This window comes from Ptychodera flava, chromosome 20 (assembly GCF_041260155.1).
Source record: "Ptychodera flava strain L36383 chromosome 20, AS_Pfla_20210202, whole genome shotgun sequence".
NCBI classification, from domain to species: Eukaryota; Metazoa; Hemichordata; class Enteropneusta; family Ptychoderidae; genus Ptychodera; species Ptychodera flava.
In genome coordinates, this window is record NC_091947.1 from 8,110,001 (window position 1) to 8,127,487 (window position 17,487).

General features: G+C 38.2%; 1 protein-coding gene across 1 annotated transcript; it reads left to right on the forward strand.

Moving 5' to 3' along the window:
* The first annotated feature begins 9,870 nt into the window (after positions 1-9,870).
* On the forward strand, positions 9,871-17,179 carry LOC139119918 (uncharacterized). Its single transcript, XM_070683877.1, has 5 exons — positions 9,871-10,493; positions 12,896-13,163; positions 13,566-13,780; positions 14,407-14,477; positions 16,155-17,179. The coding sequence occupies exons 1-5, from the start codon at positions 9,964-9,966 to the stop codon at positions 16,826-16,828; spliced, it is 1,758 nt and encodes a 585-aa protein (XP_070539978.1). The 5' UTR covers positions 9,871-9,963; the 3' UTR covers positions 16,829-17,179.
* Positions 17,180-17,487: the final 308 nt, after the last annotated feature.

The following is a 17,487-nucleotide window of genomic DNA, read 5'->3' on the forward strand; positions in this document are numbered from 1 at the left end:
ATCTCTAGTCTTAATTTTTGACAGCGACCCTTTTCTGAAGCATTTTAACACCAGCTGTATACGATGTCATACTTGGCATATTGACCGGGGAGACAAGACCAGTATTAATGCATCTCTATTCTCGCCAGAAGGCCACCAACAAGAATAAAACACATGAAGGGGACGATGGGCTTATGAATACAATTCCATTCATTATCAGACATTGTTCACAACTGTTCCCATCTATAAGTGCCTTCAACTCTGGGATGATGTGAGTTTAGTGAAAATTGAAAAGACAGTCGGACAATTTTCTTTCTGTCACTGAAATTGATAAAGGCAATTTAAGGGCAGTTTTGCAGGTGTGGTCTTCCTACTGTCTATGCGCAAGACTGGTAGGAAGGCACTGGCCTTGAGTGGATGTACTTTCCCTTGTTGCAACAGTGTTAGGACAAGCAGGGGGTTTGTATTCTATGGGGCTAATTAGGAGACCAATGTTCAACATTTGTTGCAAAACCAATGGCCTGGACACTTGACAGCAATATCGAAACACGTGCCACAAATACAGCACACGACGCTAAAAGTGGCGTATTCCGAATCAGCGGTTTCGTACGATTGCTATCAGGCTGGCAAATAGACACTGGGCGCATTGTATTTCTCTGGTTTGACACGTTTCATTAAAATCCCCTTGCAGCAGTGAGCTTTACTGAGAACTTCGAAATTGAACTCGTTTTCTTAAACAATCGATAAACTTTGACGGTTGTTCAACTCAAATGGCGCTATTATATGAAATGACGAATCAACTTATTCGCTTCGTTCGGTACATTGAAATTATACCTACGAATACATTGCCACCGAACCAATCTTTAATCAAAGAGACTGGTCCAACAATAAGTCCTACTATCAGCAACCTCCTCATGAATTAAATTCAGGCACATATAAAATACAATAATGCGTTCATACACAGGACGCGAAACCCAATTACAGACCGGATCACGAGAGCGAGGATGTATACGCAAAATTAGGCTACATATTACATTTTAGTCACTTTCAAGGATTTGATATATTTTTGCGAGAGATCAAATCATGTATATTTTTTCAAATTTTACACTTGTCTCACCGTCCACTGGTGTGAATATTTCTCGCCAAAGCATGACTTTGGAAGATTCAATGTTCTGACTTAAAGGTGTGTTTTTTTTTAATTTGTAATATGGCGTTGAAAGCCTTCCATTCTTCTGATTAGTTGTCGTATGCGGCTTAAACATTTGCGTTTTTATCCATCTTGAAATTCCATTAAAGGGACAAAGTTTTTTGTGATATCAAGAAAACCCAGTGGACAATATGACGGTGGTACATAACTCCAAAAGTGTGAAAATTACGCCCTTGTTGAATGAAAACAGATGATTTCGGTTGTGACCTAAGACTGAATTGATTTTTGCTTTTACCGAATTGCTTTCCTACGACAAATCAACATTGCATCAATGTTAAGGAAAAGGTGCTATTTTCATCTGTATAAATGGCATGGAAAATTAAAGCTTGCACCGCGAGGTCGAAACATTTTTAACAGTTGTATGTTCAGCCATACATGGTGAAAGTTAAGCACGGAACAGAGAAATGTTTCACTGAATATTTGATCTTATCTGGCTGCAAGAAGAGTTGAGATTGTGCACAATTGACCAGTAATTCAGCATGTTTCAAGAAGCCAAACAACACACACTATGTATGCTTTTCATATCAAACAAAAATCATGAGAAGATTAAAAAAGAGCGATTTTGTCCCTTATATATATATATATATATATATATATATATATATAATATATATATATATATATATATATATATATATATATATATACGGGTTGTAAGTAACAAAGTAGAGAGAATTCATTTTTGCTATTGGGGTAGGCAGGAAGAATTTTCGAGGGTCATCAATTTTTCATTTAATTATTTGGGGATTAAAAAATCAGCAGAATTTCAGGAGAGGGTGGCCAATAAAACTCACAAAACAGATTCAGACAAAACACTGGTATGTGCACATCATCAGCGTTACTTCTGTCGGTATTTGCCTTTAACAAGATAACTGCAAAGGATACACGAATATGGACCATTTATCTACTTTAAATATGTAGCTGGCATGCACTGACTCTGATAAAACAAATTCAATCACGTATATCATTGGCAAAACAAACTGTAGTAACAGTTGAATTTTTGAGAGCAGGCTGACTGACTCGAACACTGATTTTTAAATTTCACAGGTGCCTTGCGAAGTGAGAGAATTGCTAGCCATTTTCAACGTATTTACTGACTGTAAGTACATTTTAATAGTATATTTTTGTGTTCTACTTCTGTTTGAGAGCGAAGATGTATTTCACAGAGCTAATAAATATGAAATTTATTTTTCCTCGATTATATATATATATATATATATATATATATATATATATATATATATATATATATATATATATATATATATATAAATCCATACAACAAAACAGTATAGTAGTTTTGCCTACAAAACCATCATTACAACCCTCCTTCTTATGATTTTCCTGAAACAAACCCCTTACTTAAGTTCAGAAATTTTGGAAATTTTTATTTGTGTCAATCGAACGCCAGTAGATTTACAGGTGATGTTTTCCTAGGCCGAATGAACCATCCTGTCCCAGTCACAGCTCAGTGATAACCGTCAGTGGCCGCTCGGAGTGGACACTGACAACAAGGTTGCACGTATTTTATATCAAATCCCGGTGTTCTACTGGAGACAGTTGTACTTTTAATACACGAATGTGTGTGATTCTGAGTGCCCACTGACCTCTGTCATGATAATTTCCGGAAATACTAATTTCGCAGATGAAAGATACGGTGTAGTTTTGATGTGAGCAGCTATGATTTGCCTCGTTTTCGTTCATTAACTTCCTGTTTTCGTGTGTATCAATATATTTATCAAGCTCATTAAAGTTTTCAAAGGTTTGAATTCAAAAATAATTTTGAAAATTATGATCCTCCTATTTTCTCATCTGTGGTTTTGCATTGTCTTTCTCTGTGCCTAAAACTGATCTGATTTACTCTGGTTTTTTTTAGATGTTGAATGTGCCTGTAGTCCTAAAATTATTGTCAGGCACGATACATTTTTGTACGTACAAAGTAAAAAAATACCCCCATCATTTTTAAGCCTGTATATGTAGCATAACATTTTTTTCTTGTGTGCACATTTTTTTATGTTTGCAACCTATGCATTATGTGAAATATATTGTATTCCGCCGTGAAAATGCCCATTGCTCACGTACAGGCCACGGTGACAAATAATCAAATAGTGAATGTACAAAATTAAAAAACCCCGCAGTTGAAATCCAAAAAAACTAATGACAATTTTGCCAACGTTACAGCTATTTGAATTTAGAAATGCATTTTCTGATTCCGGTATAGAATATTACTTTATCGCGTAATGTTTGTGATATCGTATGTTGAGCAAAATATTGCCACGTCTTTTTAGCCATACATATTTTATGGACTTTAATTCTTAGTTTAATACCAGCGAGGACTCTGATCACTATATTTTCATCAACAGGAAATCTACTGCAGGAATGGACTTGAAACAATACTGGTACCAGTTTCTTGACCAACACAAATGTTTTAATCAGAGTGGGGAAGTTGGGTCTCAGCGTCCGCTGATTTTTGAGTGTTTCTGTCTATTTATAACACGAAATCGTGAATGTGATTTCTGATTATGAGTTAGTATAACACTTGCGCTGGAATGAAAGTCACAAAATGAGATACATGATTATTCAATTCAAGTTTATTTCAGTGCTGACGGCCACCATCCGAAATGTACAAGATTGTTGTCAATATTGTAAATGGGTATCTTGAGGAGTAAGCAACTTATATAGTAGCAAAAACTATGAAGGCCATAAAAAAACAAAAATAGCTTAGAGTTATACTCACATGACACACACACGCACACACACACACACATGTATGTATGTATGTATGTATGTATGTATGTATGTATGTATGTATGTATGTATGTATGTATGTATGTATGTATGTATGTATGTATGTATGTATGTATGTATGTATGTATGTATGTATGTATGTATGTATGTATGTATGTATGTATGTATGTATGTATGTATGTATGTATATATGTATTTATATTCATCTTAACGCTTCATTGCATAAAATATCTATTTGTTATAAGGTTGCCTTAAATGTATTCATTTCATATTTCTGTTGACATCGATGAGGTAAACTTGTAGGACACAGTGGGTTGTTGGAGAATCTCGTCTGTACTTGTGCTGAGTATGCACGTGTCTATGGTGAAGTTGAAAGCTACCCATGGCCTGACTATAGTAGTAAATATATCGCTAATAAAAGACACACTCGACAAACCACATTAACGCTCTCTGGCATTGACAGTTAAAATTTGAAGTTGACAGATATCATGAGGCGGCAATGATGTAAACTAAATTCTGACCTGGAATTAAGATGGACAAGATGGTCGCTGAGTTACGTAAAAAGACTGACGAACAAGCCTGCAGTGACATTCATGACGTACAACAAGATGCTCAAGGGACCAGAGAAGAGACACCCCAATTTTCCGAAGAGAGCAAACATCTGAACGATTTAGTATGATAACGCACCAGTTAAGTAGACTCTGTAACAGACCAGATGAAAAGAGATACTTTGATTTTCAAAGGTATATTAGAGAATGAAACCTAAGACCCTTCGGAAGCCAAGGTGAAAAATTTCATCATAGATAACCTCGGTATCGAAGGAGACACATTCAATTCGACAGGAACCATTGACAAGAGAATGCGCGTTCTCGCCAGCAACCAATCATCGCAAAATTTTCTCAATGCTAACCAAAAAAAAGATAAAAAAGAAAAAGATAGAAATGTGCCTCAACCTCAACTGTCATTTAACAAAAAAAGGTCAAAGTGTGTCTTCAGAACTTGTACATGTTCTTGAGAGTTTTTGTCTTCTGTTCAAGCCTTGGACGCATCTTTCCTATATAAATTAAGTAGAATATGCCTCGGGGACAGATGTTCGGACTAACAAACTTTTACAATTCCTTTCTGATATCATGGGGTTGGGGGGGGGGGGCCTCATTTTAAAGCTCTTGGAATAAGCGAAATTTTCACCATCTTAGTGTTTCGAAAATCGAAATTTTATTTTTCCCCATAGAGTTAAGACGGGGACGGTGACCACTTTGAATTTCAAATATCGGTAAATGTCAAGTAATTTGTTTTTCCAGTACCAACCTGTGCTTCTGATTCCTGTTCTTGATTTGGTGAGAGAATGGCTGAAAGTTTCACTGAGGAAATATTTAACTCTTTAACTTCTGAGGCGCATACCACCTTAGGCCTATTTTGAATTAAATGAGTGGTCGATGACGCGTCTTTACACACAGTAAACTATCATCTACTTAATATTGTGCACTATGAGACGTTTTCAATAATTATATTTATTTTCCTTTTTATTCACTTACTGTTGATATTATGATTAAATTTCTCTATTTTACATATGACAGAACATCACACCACATATGTTTAAACGATCATTAACTTCGAAGTAATTATTTCTAATGGCGTGCATATTTGCAAATACATGGGTAGAGGGCATTTGGAACAAAAAAGTCTGGATTGGGGCAAGAGGCGTGAGTGTTTTCCCCAAGACTTTAAAGGGAAGTTCACCAAAACATCACACAGCAAAGGACCGAAATCTCCCGAGTCAACCAAGTGAAAAACAAAGATTTTTAACTTTTACTGAACTGTGTCATGATGTGGAGTCATTTCTATTTTCTTATTTACAAAATAACTAGAATTGTTCACAAGTCCATTAGCTGTGGGTTTCCTACGCACGGAGAGAGGTCATCCACGAAGCCCTTCACAGTAGAAGTTTTCATCCCTCGGCAAAAACGGCAAAAACAAACTAACCAACTGAAAAAAGGACGATTTGGTTGTCCGAACAAGATAATTGCACAGATTTTCATTTAAAAACAAATTTTAGCAAGGCACCGTTTTCACTGCGCCGTAGCAAAATTTAATCAAATATAAAATTCTAATTACCAAGCAAAATATTCACGGACGTTTTCAAATGATGGCTCACCGCCAGAAGTTTGTTTCAGCCGCGTTTTTGTCTATTACATCATGTGAAGTATCCCCTTTTAGTACCAAATCCATTATTTTGCATATTTTCAACCATCTCTCTCATTCCGGCCCAATTTCTTTCATTTTCCCATAGTTTTAACAAACCACCAGTTACGTCCACCCACCCGCCGAATGTCTCTATTCTACTCAGACTATCAACTCTTCCGTTTACTCTCGTTGGCAGTTGTCCACTCGCCCACCTTCGTTTGTGTTCTCACACACGCGCCTCGCAGGCTGATCTGTCAATCAAAGACCCTCTTTCTCTGACATATATTGGAGACAATTTCCGTCTATGTCCGTAATCTGCCGCCTTCATTAAAATTAACGGTCGGACCTCGACACTGTCGAAATATTTGACCAACAGGCCAATTTCCGCGATAAAATCGAGCGTAGCTTAGACAAAGTAACAGTTGTGATGACTCAATGGACCTTTCATACATATATGAAACGCACCTCGCACAAAGAATGCACTCCATTGGTTCATTAGGGAACAGTCACCGACAATCGGGCTGACGTTAATTAGCCCTTGATAAGTAGTCAGGTTTCCTACGTTCCTGCCGCGAAGACACTAAATGCAGTTACCGTGGTCACACAACTGCGTGGTGATGACACTCTGTCAGTGCGTCACTGCTGTCATGGCAACATTCTGTGAGACTTCCGTATAAACACCTTGGAAAAACAGTCCTATGTTGGAATATCAAACACAAAACTGACATATAAATAGAAAAAAAAAAAATGCTGTGTCAGTTGTATAATTCTCCATACATGACTTGCAAAGTGTTTCGGAAAAAAAAGACATTTGCTTTGTCTCCGACAACCATGGATAGTCTTTTTCAGGGAGAGGTATATTTATGTTCTGTGGATTACCGAAGTGGTGCGCGCATTTAAGTCATAGTGTGTTTGTTGATTTGACAACGAGTTCAGGCTTGTCATGACGATAGCCTGCAAGAAACTGGTCAATGGTTCCACTCCAGAATAAAAAGGACGGTATATGTTCTACAGCCTCAGTACGCCCAAAGGATCACGTGCTGTACAAACTAACCCATGTGTTCAAGCGCGTATGGAAATACACGTATTTTTATGTGCGTTTGCGCATATACAGATATACGGCAAACTCAAAAACAACACTTAAGAAGAAACAACCGACACAAATATCACATAAACTTATATTTTGTCCACGTATCAACTTAAAAATAATTGTTAAACTCAATGTATTTTACTTGTGTTTAGTTTGAAACAAAGTGAGCGATCTTAAAGTTGTAAATATGGACTAGAAAACATTTCACTGCATAATAGCCGACTTGTATACCTGATTGGATCGCATCGTTAAACAAACCGAGATGTATAATTGCCAAATTTGTCTTAGAGAAAGGTTCAGATTTTTTTGAGTGTTGGAAAGTACAACGGTTTTCTATTTGCAAGAGGATTCAGTATTTATCTTAGTCATATGAAAAGTTCACAGCGAAGTTGTAGAGACGAAGTTGGGGTGTCCAACTTTGTCCAATAGCGCTGATCGCAAATGACGTCACTGTTCTCTCTCATTAACATGCATAAATAAACATTTGTCCGCATTTTCAGCATAAACGACGAAAATAAAGCCCGCGAGTGTTAGGGCTATTTAGCGTCACACTTATTCGTATGAATTGATGACTGAGACTACAAGCTGCAACAACAGCCGCGCACACAACGACAAAATTTGTCCGAATTTCAGCTTATTTGTCCGAAAGTCGCGCGCGTGCAGCTATATTTAGTAACAAACCCGAAATCGCGATCAACGCTATTTGAAGTAACACAACACCTGCTCATATAGTAAAGTTCTACCTCACATGCGGCTTGACAAATACCGTAATCATGCCTTCGTGCACAATTGCCCGGTTTGGAACTGTATTGCTAGAAAAAAGAGTGGCAGCTCAGTCTTCTTAATCTCCGTAAATTGTAATGTATTTTCCGTTTCGCTTGTATTATACTTTTTCTTGTACATCTCGGAGAATCGTGCGAAATGCGCATTGTTTAATTTTCAACAAAAATCATTGTTTGTATGTTATGTCCTATCTGTTGTTGTGGTTGTTGTTGTTGACTTCTGAATTCTTGTCCGGACTAATTTTCATTTATCAACGGCAGTGTTGCATATATTACACAGTACGTTGAGATTAGTAGCTTAAAAGCTGGTAGTACATGCGCTTGGGAGAACTTGAGGAGAATAAAACGTACGGTTTTCTAGGAAAAATATAATCAAAATATCATCGAAACTTGAAAAAACGTCTCACGATAAGTCTCGCCTGACCAATGTGTAGCAGGGCCGCGTCATCTATAACTTGATTGCTGATCGGTCGATTGCCGATTGCAACGGATCGAGAATAAATTTATCGAAACATAACAACCGATCAACCAAACAAATAAATACACAAACACTTATAATGTAAAAAACTTAAATTTGAGCCATAGTGGATAACATTGACACGTAGACCGTTGAAGAAATATCGTCGTGCCAACTACGAAAAGATCTGCGCATGTCTGTAAAGTTGCATGTTTCGGTCGAACTGATCACGGATGCAACGGAGTGCAATGGTACATGGTCGAAAAGATTGCGTGTAAACGACAGTCGGTTTTTGTCCAAAATTGGACCGACAACAAACATTTTTTTTATTTGTTTTCTGTTTTCCCTTGATAAAGCACAATTATAATGAATGGCGACGCGTGATGTCATGACGAAGTAACCCCGCTGAGTTTTTCCTTTAAATCAACAAGACTGGGCAATTATTGAACCTTTTTGCAATTACGTGATAAAGGAACAAAAACAGAATCGTCTATAGTTTGCCTGATTTTTGATCACGATTGGTATTAAGAGAGACAGAAACAGGACTTCACTATGATCGTGTACATCTTTTCACATGGTATGTAAGAATGTGTGTTTTAATTTGATGTATTTGAGATGACTTATGTTGTGTATGACTGTGGACAGGTATTATACATCAATGGTCATATTTTTCCTCGTGGATATTGCGTTTAATCCCCGACCAATGTCGAAGTCAGTCAGACTGGCGTTCTGACAATTTTGTTTGGGCTCGGCCGATTAGTCACTGACAATAGCTTTGATGAAGTGTTTCGTGTCGCACGTGGATGCGATGGTGTTCAAAAGAGACGATAATATTTAGGTGATCTGCGGTTTTTATAACGGGAAAAGTGACCCTGGTGGCCGGGCCATCGCCAGTTATTCTGGTCAATAGAACTATATTCGACCGAGGCAGAATCAAAAGTCGTATATCATTGTAGATCCCGGCGATTTCAATAGCTGACAAATGCGCCGATGAAAAAGCGAAAAACAAGATGGATATCAAATGTTAGGACACTTCTAAGAAGAGTTCAATTGTTGAAAGTCTTTCGTCGCTTTACACACACACTAGCATCGACAAAATATGCCATTATTTTCGGGCATCATAGCGAAAGGAATTCCTTTCTCGCCAACGTCCAACCTTTCAATAAAAATGTACTATAGCTCCCTAATGACCATGTGACACCAAAATCGTGAAATGTTCTGATTGAAGCGAAGACCCTCGCATGGGAACGGAAGTCGGTCAGAAAGCTCTGGCCGCGTTGACACGTACCCCTATTGTTGAGTCATCCCGCGTTGCCCTGGTGATGTCGTGCGCCGATGACGAAACAGGTGGCAACCAATCAAATCCTTCACGACGGACACTAAGAAGTTGACGAGAATATTTTAAGCGTTTTCAATGTTTTAACTCAGTCATATGCGAGGCATTTTAACACGGCAATCTCCTGTTCTGCCTTGACGACATACCGTTGGTACACGTTAAGGTCTGTACTTGTGCACCATGGCACTCTCGGAAAAAGCTCTCGCGTTTTCGATCGCCTCTCTTTTGGAAGAGGATGCTAACAAAAAAGACAAGCCTTTGTCATCTGCTTTGAAGCTATGCGGAAGTTATGATGGGTCAGACGACATGTCCCTTCCAGCGTATTGGCACAACAATAACAACAATAATAACAAAACCAGTCACCTACCTAGTAGCCTGCGAAAAGGCATCACAGAGGGACCCGATTTCCACCAGCCTGACAGCATAAACATGTACAACAACGCCACAGGTGCGCAGAGATGCAGCTCAACTCTTGGAATCAATGAGAAATTCTCAGGAAAGCATTCGAAGTCCGAGCCAGTACTTAAAACTTACGACAAAGACCAAGATACCCTGTCAATGGCAATCCACGAAGAGCAATTCGACCGGGGCGAATCAAAATTGAAGTTATCAGCTACCAGAAACGGCATCACCGTGTCTCTTGCGGAGCCTGAATTGTGGACCGAATTTCACAAATGCGGCACAGAAATGATACTGAATCGCGCTGGAAGGCAAGTTGACTTTTAATACGTAACATTTTCAGAGAACTTGTCTATCGACCAAAAACCCAAACCAAAGCATTCCTCCGATGTGTTGTGCCGATCTTACATATTTTCCCAGTTCATCCGGCGCGGAAGAGAAATTTATCGCCGTTCGTAACAGTTTCTTGCTTGCATAAAACAGAAGATGCTCCTTTCCCCATCTTGGCGACTGAAAGCTTACAGTTTATCTTTGATCGAAAATTGTATGCAACCAACTCTATACATATCACACTCATTGAGAGTTCCCTAAAAAGTTCTATCTCTCCCGAAATCAAATAAATCATGACGTTTGCATTAGGGTCGTACAAATATCCTAAGTTTTATAAGGATTAACTTTCACTCTAAGGATGTAGAACCGGTGTGTTACTAGGAGATCTGGTATGTGTCGATCAATAAACTAGTACCATTATTCGCCCCTTCGTGTCCACAACTAAAACTAACGATTATCCTCCACCACTTATCAAATATATATATATATACATATAAATTCATAGAGCAGCTAGGATAGAACCTGATGCATTTGTATACCAGCGACTTCGTTTGATTTACTCGATATTTCATACAATAACAGTTAGCATTGACTGCATGGCTTATCGTTATGTCAAAATGTTTCCAAGATTCGGTTCGGATATTTTCGTAGATTCATGTAGTATTGATTAACTAGTCTTAACCTTTCGGTTAGTCCAGTACTGGAAAGACGCATATATAATTGTTTATTCAGAAAACGATAGGTGTCGCAAAAGATTCATTCTCTTTGTTTTTTTACTAGAATAAATGTCTTGCACAGACTGGAACTTCAAGCCGGATGAGTTTTACTGCGGCCAGCAGTACTCCTCTTCACATCAGTAATGTCACTCAAACTTGCAATAACTTCTGTATGAATTGAAGCAAAGATCGGAAACTCCAGTTTTCCAAACTTCATTAAATCAGTCTGATTATGCACAGTTAATAAAAGTTATTGCGCATCTAGAAATTGACGGGGGCGACTACATTGTCGGATCTTTGTAGCGTCTGTAATCGCGTCGAAAACGACCGTGACAAATGATTAAGTTAAATCATGATAAAGTTTACCAGTCATTGACAAAGAAAAGTCAAAATAATCAGAATTAGTGCTGATCACTTTATTTGTAAGTTCTACATGCTGATTGATTCATTGCGTCTCAAGAAAAGGGCTACTTCATCTATCCATGGCGATCTCTTTTCAACCACGGGAATTGTTAAGATTCCATCCATGTCAACGCCAAGACTGGAAGCATGCGTTGTCTTTGCCAAGACAATATATAAACCTTCTCGGTTAAATTTTTTTGTTGTTGGCGATGATGTACTTCTGAGATTACATTGGGAATGTTTTCTGTGAAGAAAACATCATTTCTCGATGAAGTGCATCATTGAAAGTCAGGGAATTTGCAGTATTGACATCGGTCAGAAGCTATGCCGGTCGCCCTCTTCCACTGAGCTGTTTGATACTTGAATTCATTACGCTGACAAAAACCCTTCGTATACTGTTAATGATAACGTAATTATTGATACTGGGATCTCATAAACAGTCAAACTTTCATCACTATCCACTGTAAACCTGAAGAGGCCGTGGCATATCACTGGTTCTTAGTTCAAACTATTGGAAACGGACTGACAATTGCACCTCACGTTTGTATCTCACAAATTCCACTTTCTATCAGTTTGGCGAAAACAATCGTTTCCGTTGTCAACTTTTGAGAAATCACCGGAACCGTAACAGTTGGGAAATACTATTACACGGACGAATCCGACATGTTCAAAACTTTTCAATTTTGTCTTTTGTCTTGAGTTCGATTCAAGTGTTTATATGTATGTATGTATGAATGTAAGTCGTTCTCTCTCTCTCTCTCTCTCTCTCTCTCTCTCTCTCTCTCTCTCTCTCTCTCTCTCTCTCTGTAATGAATGTATGTATGTATGTATGTATGTGTATATACATACATATATATATATATATATATATATAATATATATCAAGAGAGATACATAAATACACATTGTATGATATATGTGTTTCTATATGTTACACAGATCACCTATTACATATAATTCATATGAACTATACATATATTTACATACATAGATATGTATACATCCATAAATATGTATATCTATATATGGATGAATACATATCTATCTGTCTCTCTATATGTCGAGATATTTATATATATATATATATATATATATATATATATATATTATATATATATATATATATATATATATATATATATACATCCGTGCATGTCTGTATATATTGTGAAGAAACAAAAAAAAAAGATACTTAAGTTGAATACCATTGAGTTTTCGTTAGATTGTATCAAATATCAAATTATTTCATGTTACTTCTTACACAGGCGGATGTTTCCTTGTGTTGTGGCCAGCGTTCAGGGCCTAGATCCCACCGCCTTGTACAGCTTTAAGATGAGGATTTGTCCGGCCGATGGTAATCGTTACAAGTTCATCAATAACAACTGGTTACCAGTCGGCAAAGCAGACCCACCGCTGGCCAACAAACCATTCGAACATCCAGATTCACCAGCCTTCGGTGAATTTTGGATGAGAACCAAAATTTCTTTCGCAAAAGTCAAAATTACTAACAACAAAGACAATTTAGGAACGCATGTAAGTATGGTCTTTAACAGTTTACTATGTACATTGTCAATCAAATCCGTAATTATGAGCGTGATGAGTGAAACTCGTAAGTGGATAATGGATACGTGTGTAGAGACTATAGTTCAAGCACTGTTGTAGAAATATTTCTGTTATTGTTTATATCTATACATTTCTAGCTATACTGATCTTCAATTATTATATATTCTCGATATCCACACGGAGGCATACCTTTAATTATTGATATAAATTATTGATATATTTTGTGCTTGTTGTCAATTTACCGAATATCTTTTAGTCATGATATATCCAATAATGACTTGCAAAACGCCATGCCGCAGTATCAATTGGATTCTATAATAATTGCACTATGATCTGAACATCAGCCGTAACTTTGAACTTTTCTTTCTGCAGACGGTTCTCCATTCCATGCACAAATACACGCCGGTTATCGTGATTAAACGGGAAAAGCCCTGCAAATCGAAGGGAGAGGAAAGCGAGTCGTTGTATTTCGACTTCGAAGAGGCGTCGTTCATCGCTGTCACAGCTTACCAGAATGAACAGGTCACTCAACTCAAGATACAGAACAATCCATTCGCCAAGGCATTCCGAGACGCCGATGTCACCGCGTAAGTAAATGCTACACCCTTATAAACACCCATTTCTGTAATTTCAACAGAAAAAGTTGATAGTAAATAATTTATCAGCGTATCCCTCAATTACAACCATTCAAACCTCTAATCGGCGGCTTTCCGTAGAAGACGATCGACGTACACTAAATGTTGCTTGAGATTCGGATAGAGAAAACTAGCTTAGCTTTTCAACTTTGAAAACTGTTTTAAGGTTCCCATATGCGCACATCGCATCACCAGTACATGTTATCGGTCTCTCTAGCATTTTGATTTGAGTACTCTATTCGAATACTATCATGTCACGTCTATGGATACAAACGATTTTTTCAATATTCTCATATCGATCTTCCGTTTTTGCAAACGTTTAAAAGTTGGACATGGCTGTCTTTTTTATCCAAAACCTGTATGGTCCGACCTATTGATTCGTCATGAAAACACAAAACAAACAATTAAACAACGAAGTGGATAGAAGTCCACGACAAAATGGTAACCTTAATACATCTGACTTTTCCAGAGATAAAAATGACACACCAAAGCAACAGATTACCCCAGCAAAGCTCATTCAGAAATATCATGATGATCAGCTAACAAGTATTTTACTTATTTTGCGTTTACCATTTCAGAATTTTACAGGGTGCTTACATGTTGACAGGTAGTCCGCTGGGGGCTTATCAGGCCTTGTACGGAAGTAATGGTAAGTTTCTCTCTCAGACCAGAGCCATACGACTCTTATTTGATCATGATTCATTGTAATATAATTTGTCTCCTTGAATTATTTTCAATCTTGTAATTCTGAACACGATCAGTTTCTACATCTTATACAGTTGTATAAACCATCGAAAATTATCATGAAGTTAACGACCTCATGAATACCACTCGACCTTACATGATGATTATATCACTTACATGTAAACATATGTGTGCGTGTTGGGATTAATTTTGTAATCGGGCATCTAAGTGGTTTCTTTTATTTTAGTCAAAGGAAATAAAAGTGCTGTTCCCCGGGATTTTCTAGGCGTGGAATCAGAAGCGGCGAGTGATTTTTCCACTGCTATTATACGAATAAATACATTTTTAAATGCCATTGACTCAGAAATAAATTTCCATTTCCCATTCAAGTAAATTTCCCATCGGAACTGATTGAATGCGTAGTCACAGCAAGTCCGTATTATACCGGTCTGACGTGAAATATTGTTTCCAACAATTTTCATCTTCTCATTACGTAATGAAACAACGAGCATACGATCACTGTTCAGGCATGAGGAAAAAAGGCATTACGGAAGTGAACGGCTGATGCGTACCGATTCTATGATTCTTTCGTGCCTTCTTATTTATATGATAATTCTTTGATTGAATATTTCTGGTTGCGCCGGTAGGTGTGTGCGCAATTGTCATAACAAAAAGCACGATAATTAAATCGCAGCAACAACCAGTGAAGCGATATAAATTCAATAAAAAAGACAACAAATATGTTAATGCAACGCAAGACGGCTTGGCCACTTTGCATACGCCCCCTCCCCCTCCCCATGTTGAAATCCGGCAATAAATAATCACTCCTGTTCATCTAACAGTCAACTTAAGTGAGTATTTTCAACCATCGGATTAAGTGACATCTCTTACACATTAAGCGGTAGAGTCTAAGTCACTGTCTTCGGGCAGTGTTCTTGTAAAATGTACACCATTGTAGATATAACACAATATCAGTCAGAAGCGTAAAGTTTCCGAAAGATTAGATGACACTTTACTGACACAGGCAGAACAGGTAAAAATATACTGACATAATTTTTGATAGTTACTGATAGATGCTCTTACAAACTTCCAGCTTCAGAACACAGTAACAGCGAGTAGCTATTTGAATCTGTACAATGCACGATCGACATTAATTGAGTTCGGGGTTGATTTTGAGGTTTTATATGGCAGAAAGTATGTATTATATGACATAAATGGTATTATTGTTAAAAGTGAGTATTACGTGATGTAAAAACAGAAACAGTATCCCCTGAATTCAAGTCGGGACATGCACATACGCATTATGAAACCAGAGCGTAAGCTTATGGAATTCCGATCTAGTATTTTTATCCAGGAAACTTTACCTGGTCTCAGCTGTTTGCGTTTCAGGAAAAGTTTTGACATAGACAACATAGACAAAGCGTCTTACATCATTTATATTACACTCTCTTGACAAAATTAAAACTCGTGTACCACAGAAGTAAATGGACTATCGCGATTACCGTGGTCTTGTTGGTATATTCGTCAATCGACTGCTCCCTTATTCATTGGGTGGTAAATTGTGACGCATGCGCTGTATAGCTACTTTTTACCTTCCATTAGCGATCTCGAACTTGACGAAGTTTTTTTTTAATTTTTGCAGTGTTTCAGGTCGGTGGTGCAGGCTCGATGGAAAAGAGGAAATCCTCCGCAGAAGTGTGTACAAGGCGACTTAAAAAATGCCACAGCAGTGAATCAACAATACGTCATCATTATTCACCAGAAAAGAGAGCACGATCCTCGCAGAATATTGGTGCTTCGTACGCTTTCTCGGAAAACACCACCAGAGGCCTACACTCAGAAACAGGAGGGTGCGTCGATATTAAGTCACTTTCCTCGCATGACCTCTGCGATAGGTACAGATCGGGTGACTGGTGCCTGTACGGTAGTTCATCATCGGTTCACCAACCACGGTACCAACCCCGTTTCAAACCATACCACGGTCCGACGATCCGCCAAGCAACTTCGACGTTCGCGCCGGAGAGAGCTTTCCCTCTCCAAATCCCGAGGTATGCGCGACAACTCTCCAGAAGCACGGGCTCCATTTCCTGTACGGAAATGGGAGAAAACTACCACGCGCAGGTCGAGGGAATTTCTCTGCGCAGTCGGTCCAGTGGCACTCTGATGATGTCACCGACATGGGCAGACGACACGAGTACTACATTTCAAACATCGATGGAATACAAAACCAAGGGGGACTCATGTGTATCTGGGAATCGCGAAGACAACGACACCTATGAACCAATGAATCTCGCCATTCACAAAGACACCTTATAAAGTCGAATCCGTTCACAGTCCCCTGTGATCTATTCCGCTCTTGGACGATGCGTCCCATAGACGTGTGTACATATGCCTTTCTCAGGCATATGTACACACGTCTATGGGGCGCATAGTCCAAGAGCGGAATAGATCACAGGGGACTGTGATGATGATCACGTTTGTCAGTTCATCATCAACCAAAAAAAAGGTCGAGAGGAAAGACGATAAAGATTGTTTTGATTACACTCTGAAGTATCGTTCCAGCACACTCCATATCTTTCCTTGTTTTCAGGAAAAGAATAAATGCCTTTCCGTGTGTTGTTGTAAATCACGTTTAATTCACAAACCGTAATAAAACATACATTTTAAGATAGTGTCCAGTGTCGTGAAATATGATCCCGTTAATGCATCACTTGATTTTTCCTTATGTACAAGTCTGTTTTTTTAAAAGATGAATTTGTATGAAAATTAGAAGAGTACATATAAATGGGGTACACCGCTCATCGTCCTAATCGTCACTTCAGAGAGGTCACCCACTTTGGGCAAAGTGAAGGCAAAAGCCTGAGCACTCACCTACATATATATTGTGAGCAAATAACGTTGGAGTCAAGTTTCCTTTTATACATACAACGCGAAGACGCTGCCACAGCTCTGTGAAAGTGTCGAAATATGTCACT

Coding starts and splice junctions, on each gene's coding strand:
- LOC139119918 (XM_070683877.1), top strand. CDS start 9,964: ATGGCACTCTCGGAAAAAGCTCTCGCGTTTTCGATCGCCTCTCTTTTG. Junction 13,164..13,565: donor AAGACAATTTAGGAACGCAT/GTAAGTATGGTC, acceptor TTCTTTCTGCAG/ACGGTTCTCCATTCCATGCA. Junction 14,478..16,154: donor GGCCTTGTACGGAAGTAATG/GTAAGTTTCTCT, acceptor TAATTTTTGCAG/TGTTTCAGGTCGGTGGTGCA.